Below are 12062 nucleotides of genomic sequence, written 5' to 3' on the forward strand. Positions count from 1 at the left end.
TTGAATTTCAGGTTTTACAAGATGAATAACCGATTACAGGACCAGTAGGGCATTTCTAGAGAGAGATTTTTTTTTCTTAGTGTTTAGGTTAAGAAGTGAGAATGCCCTGTGTGAGCCCTGCTGCTCTTACAGAAATTTGCATCTTAAACAGGATCAAAGACAAGGCCTAGTGTGGAGTAAGAAAATGCCAGAAATACTCAAGCCAGAGTCAGGCAAGGAATTGAAGAGAAGGCAAAGAAATCTGTGTTCTCCAATGTGCTGGTTGTTTTGGCTTAGCAAGTTTAGGGGTTAATTTGGAAATAATCCTTGGGAGAAATGAAGCACTATAAAATATGAAGAGACAGCCTGCAGGATTTGTCTTACTTATCAGCTGTAAACTGGGAAGATTTTTGCGAGAAATTCCATTTAAAACTCTGACATTCTATTGGATTTATGGCTTAAATTGATAATGGTGTCTTGCCCACCTAATAGAAATGTGGATTATTATTTCCTTTCTGCAGCAGTTAGTCTCACAGTACTATCTTGAGGAAAAGTCTATTGCAAATATAATACTGGGGAATATTTCATCTTGCCCAAAGGGTGCACACAAGGATTTTCAAGGTAGAGAATAACCCACATGCAGGGAGGTGAGAAGTCTACTGTTTCTGTCACCAGGAAGGTTCAAGAGGGGATGAAAGGATTTTTGTTTGATTACAGGGTTCAAAATACTTCTGACTTATAGTCAAAAAGATTATTTTTCTAATTATATTTATTTATTTATTTATTTATTTATTTATTTATTTTGAAGGGAGGGATTTTAAAATGGATTCAGGCTTCTAACACAGGGAATATCATTCCGTAGTGAAATAAATTTGATTTCTTTTAGGAATTTCATAGATCTCCTCTTTAAGAAAATCTAGGAGGGGCTGCAGTTACAGAAAATAAAAGCATTTTTGATGTATTTATAACCAACTAATTTGTGGATCTTTCTACTGAATCAGAAAATGTTCTGTTAAAATCTGCTTCACCTGTAAAAATTCTTTTGAACCCTTACCCCAGAGAACCTCTACCAATGATACTATTGACTCTATGCTTTCCTTAGCACAGAATCCTCTCATGGTTTGTGGTCAACATAACATGATGTAGAAAAGGAGATACAGGAGCCAAAAGTTTCATCACTTTATGCTGTTTCTGCTCCCTTCTGAATACATGGATTGTAGTTGTCCAGAAATATTGTCCCTGACTCTCCCTGCAAAAAAAGCCATGAACCCAAGAGTGACAGGATAACAAGTCGTAAAATTTTTGTAATTATCTCACTTTGGATTTTTTTTTTTATAGCAATTTCCCCTAGCTACATCTATGAGCAGGAAATGCAACCTGATAGGAGCAATCAGTACAGTGAAATGGTGTTGAAGGCCTGGCATCAACTATGTATCTATTTGAAGTAGCTGTGTGACAAACTGGGTCTATTGTGATACTCTGAAATAAGTGACTATCAGCAACTCAAGTAAAATAGGTATACTCATGATGTGCTTCTTCTTGCTTATTTTATATTCTAAAGGAAACCAGTCATGCAATCTTAGCTTTTCTGTTTAGTTTAGTTTTGTTTTATTTTTTAGCGAAAAACTAAAACACAGTGGAGGACAGTATAGAGATTCAGGTCAGAAAGGAATTCTTCATCTGAAATAAAATACCAGTGTAGATACACTAAATAGAGTAACAGGCTTGTGGATAAGACTAACTGTCTCTGGAATGACAACGTGTACTGGAAGGAAAGACCACAGGGTCACAAAAAATATGGTGCTTGTGTATAAGCATCCCAGTGCAGAAGGATAATGGCTTCTCAGTCTGCTAGATATTCTCGTCTTGGCCCATGTAGACCACTACCTGCTGACTGGACTCAGACTGACGGAAAACATCAAAACCCATGAATATTCCAAACTTCCATGAGGTTTTAGAGTTCATAAATCTCCAGTCTCACAGGTTTTATTTTCATTAGGATTAGGATATCAGGGTCTGGCATCACTGCCAACTGCATGTCAAGTTTTAGTTGCTTCTTTATGTGCAAAACTGTGAGTGTTGTCTGTGTAGGCACATTTAAAAAGCCCTCCTCACTCTTCATTGCTTGGAGAATCTAACTCACACTGCTCTGAATTCTGAGACCAGCCCCCAAAGGAAAGACCTAAAGGAACAATGTGGTAGTCATTTTAGGGAACACTTAGAGAGCAAGAGTTGGTTTCTAGAATAAATAACAATCCATCAGGTAGATGGCAAGGCTCATAGCTTCAAGAAAGCTTCTATTGGCTTTAAATAAATTTGATCATGGTAAAGAAATCACGAGTGAGCAAAAGAAGGCAGAATTATGCCAAGGTGCAATCACCTAAAGCAGTTTTCGAAACAGATAGATCCAGGCTTACTTGGGAAAACAAGAGATTTTATTTTTTTTAAATATTTTCCATTCCTGTTATAGTAGAATATAGGTAGCTAAATCTGCCACTGTATTACAGGTGGGAGTTGAGGAATGCAGCCAATTGATGTCAGAATATTCTAGATCATTTGGTCTGCCCGTAAGAATAATATAATTTAAAGCCAAAATGGAGAAACTTGGGCTGTAGAAGTATAAATTTTGGAGCAAAACACTATTCAAAGGAATCACTCAAAATGGTACCTGGTTAAGGTGAGAGGCCCACTGAAACCTAATCATATCAGTGATCTTCCTAGGATAGCAAGGAGCAAGATGCAGATTATAAGACCAGGTTGTTTCCCTCTCGTAGTCTTTTATTTTTTTTTTATTTTTCTTTTTCAAAATAGTCATAAAAAAAGGGATATTGGTGGGATATCAGTCTTTTACCTAAGTGTTATCTTAGGTTGAAGATGGTCCCAGCCAAAGGCTGATATTATTAAACCTTCACTGTTTATTCTTCTCTCATAGATGAGAGTTTTAACCCAATATATTTTAGATAATTTGTACTTATTTCTGGGTTTAAACCTTTTTGATTTATATGTATATATATATATATATATATATATATATATATAAATATTATCTTTCTCTCTCTGCAATTCCAGAGGTCTGAAAGTCTGTTTTTTTCTTTAATAAAACTTACAGTTCTTTGTATTAATCACATGAAACCAGGCGGTAAGGCTTCATGAAAAGCAGAGTATTTTGCGGATAAGCATAATATTGGAAGAGCTGGCAAATTTGTTTTTAGTTTAAACCTGCTCATGTTTTCGAATGAGGCTTTAGAAACTTTCATATTTCTAAAATCCAGTACTGTGTATACAAACTGTCCCTAAACTGTAGGTATTAATCCTAAGGATCTTTTTCCACAGATGAAGGTACTGGTATAGGTAGATTTGCCAATGCACTGCAGAGTCACTACTACCACCATAATAATTTTGAGTCATCTAAAGTGTTCAGTCCTGAGCATACATAAGTATCTGTGGATCCAAAAATCTCTGTCATGGGCCTAGCCCCAAGGAAGTGTTGTAGACTTCTCTTCAGACAATAGGCAAAGCCATCAAAGGACTCTAAAGCCCCATGGATCCTCTGTGATAAATGTTAGCTTGTGGCCTTCAAGGTTATCATGATCCTTCCACCAGTAGAGCATATAATGTTATTTCCTTAACGCAGTAAGTACTTAGCAAACAGAAGCGCAGAGTCAATCATGCTATACTAATTCATCATTTATTCTACTTCCAATCCAATTCTCACTGTTCTTCAAAAGCTCTAGACCTGCAAAAGGCAATTATAACCTCTCCACGCTGGCTTGGACAGCTCCTTCCTCTTATTCTCTCCAAAGACCAATGTGGGAACAGAGGAGCTGAGCTGTCATCCTGCTGTTCAGAGCCAGGGAACAGACTGCCTGAGCAAGCATCTTATCTCTCATCTGAGCCCTGCTGTGTGCATACAAACATCACCAGAAGGTTGAAGGACAGGACAGAAAGCACTATATGCTGTGGAGACCATCAACCTTATGGGTTATCCATCATCATGAGGTGCATCTGTAGCAGCCCACCAATGAGAAGGGGCTTTCTCCCAGAAAATAATAAAGCATTTATCTCAGTCACTAGGCTGACTTTACAAACTGTATTTCTTGGATCAGTTACGTTCAGACACACGTTCTGTAGCCATAAGGCTTTAACCATCACAAATGTATTCTCTTCATTGAAAAAAGGTATGAAGAGAAGCAAAATATATATAAAAAAATGTAGTTTTTAGAGATAAAGATAGAAATAAACGATAGATATTAGCAGTTAAATGTGTTCTTGTGAATAGAACAAAGAAGTACCATTGCTTTGCCACACTTCTGAAAAGGAAGAATTCCCCAGAATTCCCAGCCAGCTCCATTGCCTTGTACTTGCAACCCTGAGAATATCTTGTTTAGCCTTCTCCTCACTTTCTGAAATGGTTGTGCATATGTGAAGGAAAAACTTTTAATGGCCAACAGTTACTTAGGGTCCTCATGCAAAAAACCAAACAAGTAAAAAAAAAACAACACACAATGTTTTAGTGCTGAAATAAAAGTTCTCCTTCCCTCCTACAAGGTTAGTTTTTCAATTAACTCATAGGTTAGATCAGGCTTCATCTTGTACTCACTCTTCCTTCTCAGTCTTCACAGGTTTTGCATTCTTCTCTGCACTTACCCAGCAATTAGGAAGGTTACAGAATTTCCACCCCCATCTCTCTAGTCCAGATTGTATGTGGGTAGTTAGGTCACTGGAATGGGAGAAATATGGATTTGAACTCCCTTATCATGAAGGAGTCTCCACAACAGATAGGCTAATCTGCAAAATGCTTTTCTTATTTGTTTAGTAAAACTTCTAATGGAAAAGTGAATGTTCCTTGAGTGCATAAGTGTACTTGCTGTGACAGAGTCTGGAGTGGACTGTGGACTGAAGTTTCTTTAGAGTAATCATGCCTTGGAGGTGCTAGACACTCAGTGATGCTGATTTTTTTTTTTTTTTTTTTTTGACTCTACCTGGGCTTCTCATTTGGGATACAGATTTTTTTGAGTCTGTCAGAAGCATCAGATTCTAATTTGCATTATAGCTTGGCACTTGCATTTTGTTTGGGGGTCAGTAGGTAGTCTTTTATATATATATTTTCCAAAGCATCTATGAAAATCTAAGAGCCAATGAAAAATTAACATGGTAGTCTCTTAGAAGGGAGGCTGTGTCTCCTTTATGATCCAGACATGCAATTCAACTATATAGAGAAATACCCAGGACAGTTTTAGACCTACTTTCTCTCTCAGGTCCTACCAAGAACAAAGATATATCACTGTGGGCTTTAGAGAAAATGCCATAAGTATGTCTGTGAATCTGGACAAACTCTTTGAGACACTTTTGATTTTAGTAGAAGCAGGAAGACTGAAAAACTGGATATTGTAAACAGGCCAGTTTCTAGTGAGGGAAAAGTGAGATGGAAATGAAAGGAGGATGGACTTTAGAAGAGCTGTACTTATGTATGGTGCTACGGAAAGGGAAAGAAAAGGGATGGATTGGGAAGAATCACACTGGAAGGAGTTAGGAGGATGAAAGAAACTGTGTTAAAGAGGGTGATAAAGCAGACACCAGCAAGCAGGTGAAGACTGGACATAATTTTCTAAACAGTGTAACCATCAGCAGAGCTATTGAACAACAGTGTGTAAAACAAGTGAAGGATTTGTATAGCCAGTCAGTTATGGAAAGTGATAAGTATGCAAAGAAAGTATGGAAATTGGATTCAATATCATGGAGAACCTCTAATTAGGTGAATCATACTTTGTTAAGCACATAAAGAAATGCAGGGAATAAATTTAAAAATGAATTAATTATGGAAGAAACCCACTTAGCACAGAGAATTAATTACAGAGTGAGCTAATTATGCAGAGAATCTATCACAAAGCAAGCTAGTGAGAGAGAGGGCAACTGAGGAGGTGGGAATGAGGCAATGAGCGGCCAACAAAGAAGCCAAAAGTACCAGGTGTTGCTGAGTGATGTAAGTGGCCAAGTTTTAACCAAACAGGCTCCAATTGTGTTGCCTGCTGAGTTCTCATCTGTGCTGGGAACATCATGCTGCCTTGTGAAGTGCTAGAAGGGAGGGAGGAGGTGATGGTTGCTTTTGGCCATGTGAGAAAAAGGGGCTGAAGATAAGCTCTGCTCAGGACGTTGGTTTACATTTCAGGATGGTGGAGCTGCCTTATGGGACAATGATTAGGGGGTTTATTAGTCTATATTATTCTTGTTATACCAGAGAAACGACTTAGAGATCTTGGAAAAGCTTTTCTCTGATTGGTTTTACTGTCTCCACCAGTCTTCCTTAACTTGTTTTGAGTGACCTCTGTCTTAATAATTCTTTTGAAATTTGTACATACACTGTAAAGTGATGTCTCTGGTCTCCTAACATTTGCTTCCCCACAGATACTCTCTATTTTCTTCTTCCAGAAGCTGTCCATGTCATTTTAGGCCTGATACAAAGTTCAGGAGCCTATATTTAAAACTTGGCATGAACTGCTTGAAAGCAGCCTACTTTTCTGCCCAGAGATTCTGGAGTTCCTTATTCAGTTTGTTGCCTGTGGTAATTCTCTGCATTGTATGGCTAATGTCTACCTAACTCATTAATACCCACATACAAAAGGAGAAGCTGTTTTGGGGCTATTTGAAAATAAGGCTTTGAGACTTCCAGAGAACTACTGTTTTTAAAAACAAATAAACAAATATGGAAAAAAATAAACAAATACTATTATACTAGCCTTCAGTTACTGGTATGGTAGTTGCTTCTATGCTACCGCTTATTTTACATTTTGGAAGGGAAAAAAAAGATAGTTTTTACCTTGAAATATAGATTTATGAATTACATTAATCTCATAAAGTTAGATGAGATTTTGGGTGGAAGCAGAAGAATTTTCTATAACCATATTTCATTCTGTCATAGCCTAGCATCTATGATTTAATGTTGCTAAAAAGCCACATAATTTCTGACTTGATTTTTCAATGGTTGGCTTACTGTTACAGTTAATTCATGTCAGTTTTTTTTTTTTCATTGATTTAGTGCTACAGCCATTTTATAACAAGATAATTACATTAAATGTACTTTGTTTAAAGTTTCATTATATGAGAAAAGGAATTGTGATACTAGTTATGATTATACAAAGTGCAAGTAGGGATTGTGCAAGTTTCCTTATGGTCTTTTTCCAGTGCTCCTCTCTCCTTAAATTATCTTTATTACAGAAAGCTGAATGTTCCTCAACCTATGCTTTCTGCTTCAATAAAAGGAACTTGAATTGTTCTTCCAAAGGAAAAGTGTGAGGTGACAGAAAAGCTGCACTTGGTGCTTTTCTATGGATGTTTTAGTGAAGGATGGAAAAGGAGAGGGCTGCAGCACTGATGCTGTAGGGGATGATGGCAAAGGCCAAGGCCCACAAATAGTTGTTGTGTAATGCATCCAGAACTTTTTTTTTTTTTTTTTTTTTTGGTAGCTGCTGCATTCTTTGTCTGTTTTAAGAGGGGCAGAATAGCCATGGCCAGCTGCCATTGTTTTCAGCAGCCAGTTGTTTAGGAAGATGATTACCTCATATTACTGCCCTGAGCTTTATGTTCCAGACGTGGGAATCTTCCAAATGTTGATGGCAAATTTTCTGTAATGGCATTGCATTTTTTCTGTTTGTTCAACAAAAAAAAAAAATTGAATGGCAGTTCAATTAATTTAAAAAAGAGTTGAATATCAGCTCGACTGTCTCTATTTATCTATTTCCCCTCCTTTTATTGGTTTACATATATTTGACAAACATACACAAAAGATGCATTAAAATATACAGTTTTCTTTCTTAAGCTAGTAATTACCTTTATTTTAAAGAAAAGTTCCTAAGAAGAAATCAAGATTACAGTAAGAGGAAATAGGTTTGTGAGACTAGCTCATAAAAGCGGACAAACTGATGGAGGGATTGTGTGCTTGAAAGCTTGTTGCCTTTTCTTATCGTTGACCAGTGCTAGGATTCCTGTAGCAAATCATTGGTTTGGGGTCAATAGGAATTCAGAGTTCTTAATTTCTCCCAGAAATAAAAAATAAGATCAGCACCTGACAGAACATTTTTAAGAGGGACATTCTTATTTACAGTTGTATGTAGGGTACATATATATATTATAATCTCTGAACACTCATAAATGGCTTACTGACCTTGTTCCTTTGGTAATGGTTCTGCTGTCATATTGTTTTCAGTTTTCTGTGGCTTATCTTTTTTTGTATTTTCACCCTTGAGAAAATAAACGGAATAAGAAACTATAAATGTTTATTGTTGAGAATGATAAGGACGGTTTGATTTGTCTAGGAATTTAGTTAATCAAGTTGACACCTACTGAGCTGTGTTCCTGTGTTGTGTGTGTTCTTGAACTAGAATTTCCAGCTAGGTTCACAAAAAGACTTGGAAACTGAGATCAAAAAGTGATGCCTTCACACCTGCTGCACAACCTAAGTTATTTAGTCAAGTTTTGCTGCTGCCTGTTCCCAGAGCCTCTTTCATGTAGTCAAGGCTGGCTAGTTCAGTGCTGCCACTCACAAGACTTTCTACATCCCTGAATGAGTCATACTTTCTGCAGGGCCAATAGACCTGGTATGTTTTGAGCTACGTGACCACAGAGACAGATATTGATCTTTACAAAATACAGACAGTATCAACTTTTACTGCAAAAAAGTTAACATATATATAAATTAAAATCACAGTGAATCTTTATGCATACTAAATATATTGCATATTTTTTTTTGTTTGTTTTGAAGGTTGTTTTCTTTGTTTCAGGCTTCCTCCTACTAGCATATGAACATTAATATGAGTATAATGCTCTACAGTTATCAGCTATTATGTACATATCTTCTTTAAATGCCTTTTGTTGCAGGCAGAAGATGTCTTAATTCTTGACCAATTTACCTATCCCCATCCTAAAAACATCTTATAAATAGTGGAATATAACAGTGGTACAATCTGGGTATTGCATTGATATATGGAATCATTCTGGTGTGACGGGTAATCCATGTATCTAGGGAAATATAAATAAATAAATATATTTTCCTAGAGCACTTTGCCAAGTGAGGTATCAGGCTGCACAGAATTCAACTGTTTGGATTCAGGATTTTTATTTTTTTCAATATGTTTTATTGACTTAAGAAAATGGACTTGCAGAACTTTAAAACAAGCATGAGCAATACTCTTAGTGACCTAAATGCTATTCAAATACCTATGTTCTGTGAGTAATCCCATATGATGAAGACTAGGGGAGCTGAAGCTGAAATAACCTTCAGCTTTGCAAAAACTTTTTTTTTTTTTTCCCTCATGAGTCAGAATTTACAGTTTCTAAGACCTTCATACCTGCTTCACTGTAACCTCTGTAATTTTCCCTATAACTCTTTAATTTCTGATACCTAATAGTGCACAGGCAGTTCTGCTCTTAGAAATGTGATGTGCTTTAGAAGTATTACTATTACTCCGTCTTCCATACAAAACATTTCCCTAATTCTGCAGCAACTTCCCTGATGCCTTGGTCTCTCCACTATGTGTAGTGTTCAGGCTATTAGTACCAGAAAGTAAAGCTGTCCTGCACCACAAGGAATCACTCTTCACTTATTTTCCTAAGTACTTACGCCACTGTAAACAAATATAGCAAAATGGAATTTGTCTCTAAAATTACAGAGCAGTGGAAATTATTGATGTGCACTTCAACATTTCAGTTTTTCCCCTGTGATATTTTAAAGCTTGTTCTAAATTCTTCATTGGATTTAGTTGACTGGAGTGTATGATTCCACAGCTCCTTTTCATAAGACTACTTGCTTTAGTTTCCTTTGAACTGCTAATATCTTACACAGCTTCTGAAAACTGGTTTGCTCTATATTAATGTCTGAGAAGGTCTTTTGTAACTGAAGAACAGAAAAATACAGTAATGAATCCATTTCTCTTTCAAGAGACTTTATTTTATCATGTTATGGACTTCACTTTGGTTGAAAGAAATTTCAGAAGAGGATGGCAGGCTCTTTGTTCACCTCTATAGACTGGCAAAATACTAGAGAACTGTGTGTCCAAGGTAACTGGGCTGCAGAATATCTGTACAACCATTGACTCAGAATCAAGGATTCTTGCTACATAGCAAGATGATGCTATCTGCAAGATCATTGCCTGCAGATCTGAAGTACATGAATAGTTTGTTGAACATTTTTTGCCATTTTGATGAACGGATGACTCCACACAGACATCCACTCAAACAATAGGTTTATTTTTTTTTTGCGTGTTTGTAAAGAACATAAATCAAATTTGAGTTGTAGCTGGACTGCTTTAAACCACAATTTCCTGAAGCTGTATAAAACTATGAGTTTAAGAAAATTTCACCAGTTATAAGAAATGAGTCAGTCTTACGAATGCTTGTGCATGTAAATCAAGATTCCCAGAATTAAATTCAGAATCTTGGTACATCTAGACTATTATGAACATGTTAAAAAGTTACTTAGATTTAACTTTAAACTTAAGTTTAATTTCAATTGTTTTGGTAAACCCAAATTCAGATTAATAGCTCAGATATTAGTTATTTGGTTAAACCTTAAATTGTAGCCTTTTTGCCTTGTGAAAAACAAGCAAAAAATAACTCAAAACACTTTCTCTGATGTAACCGGGAAAAGATTAAAAATATTAAAAAGATTAAAAATTCAAAGGTAACAAGTGAAGAATATCTGTTCTTATGTTTCTTTTGTATTCCATTAACTAGTATGGAAAGGATGAGTTAACTTTTACATTAAAGAACTACTAAGCAAACAAACAAAGCAACAACAAAACCAAAACTGTAGACTAAAATGACTTACTATAGTTTTCAAATCAGAGTTATATTAATAAAAACAAGCCAAATAAAAAAATATATATTTAAAGCTACTAAAATACTTTGCCTTTCTAACAGTTACTGGGAAGCAGAGTGATATATACCTGTATTGCATTCCAATATTCAGAAAGAGTATACTGGCGTTTTCTACCAGGAGGGAACAACATGAAGAAGAACACCTCAGCACAACGAAAACAGTCATACCAATATTTCTAATTCCCTGTTTGCAATGTTGATCAAGGCCTCTCATAAGCTTTTATTGTTTCGCGTTAGTCCTATTTGGCAAGTGATTTGCGAAAGGAGGAAATCTTTTCTCATAATGAAAAGGTGAGAGAAAAGAGGGGAGGCATTTATTTGATTTTGCTAAATAATGTTTATATCCTTTGCAGTAAATTTGCTTGAAAATGTAATCTATTATGATATTTAGTTACATAAATACTTTCCAAACAAAATATTATATTACTGATCCTATAAAAAATAGACTATACCTGTTTTGTAGATGGCTTGGGAGGAATACTGCCATTTTCACAGTCTGCTTGCTCAGGTGATAATTTTGCTCTAGAAAACACTGCTTTTAGTCTTCTAAACATCTTGCCCATTCAACTGTCCTGAAGCCTCTATAACCCTTTTACCATGAATAGGTATATAGCATGTTTTCTTGCCATCAGTAATCAAGCCAATTAGACACTTAATCAGGTTTAGGTGTGATTAATGTCTTAAAGAAATTCCCTGTACAGTCTGTTTTAGTGTTGGTTTTCTCATCATTTGTACCTTAGCTTTGTATCATAGATTTAGCTATTTCTAGCCTCAGTGACTAAATTATGTACATAGTCAATTTTTCATGCACAAATTCAAAGGAGAGTGAATGCTTTCTGGTTAAAATAAATCATTGTCTGATCTTTTAAGTACTGGATATCAAGCAGTAAGTTTATCTTTAGAAGTGAAATTTTAAGTCTTAAAGACACTCATAGTTCAACTAGAGGTTGATTGACCAGTAATCCTGGCACCATAGCATCTACCTAGTAGATTACATGAGGTAAATCTCTCAAGAGGAGAGAGAGTATTCTGTTGACATGCTGGAGGGAAGGGATGCTGTCCAGAGGGACCTGAACAGGCTTTAATGGGGGGCCTGTGCAAACCTCATGAGGTTCAACAAGGCCAAGTGCAAGGTCCTGCACCTGGGTCAGGGCAATCCCAGGCACAAATACAGGCTGGGTGGAGAACAGATGAGAGCAGCTCTGAGGAGA

At 36.3% G+C, this 12062-nt stretch overlaps 1 protein-coding gene across 1 annotated transcript in view; it reads right to left on the reverse strand.

Moving 5' to 3' along the window:
* CNGB3 (cyclic nucleotide gated channel subunit beta 3) overlaps window positions 1-11405 on the reverse strand; it is a 64921-nt gene extending 53516 nt beyond the window's left edge. The window contains exons 1-3 of the mRNA XM_068672219.1: window positions 11304-11405; window positions 8141-8216; window positions 4322-4333 (exon numbers count right to left, since the gene is read on the reverse strand). Coding sequence (XP_068528320.1) covers window positions 4322-4333; window positions 8141-8216; window positions 11304-11405 — 190 coding nt within the window. The remainder of the gene's footprint in view (window positions 1-4321; window positions 4334-8140; window positions 8217-11303) is intronic.
* Window positions 11406-12062: the final 657 nt, after the last annotated feature.

This window comes from Anas acuta, chromosome 2 (assembly GCF_963932015.1).
Source record: "Anas acuta chromosome 2, bAnaAcu1.1, whole genome shotgun sequence".
Lineage (NCBI taxonomy): Eukaryota > Metazoa > Chordata > Aves > Anseriformes > Anatidae > Anas > Anas acuta.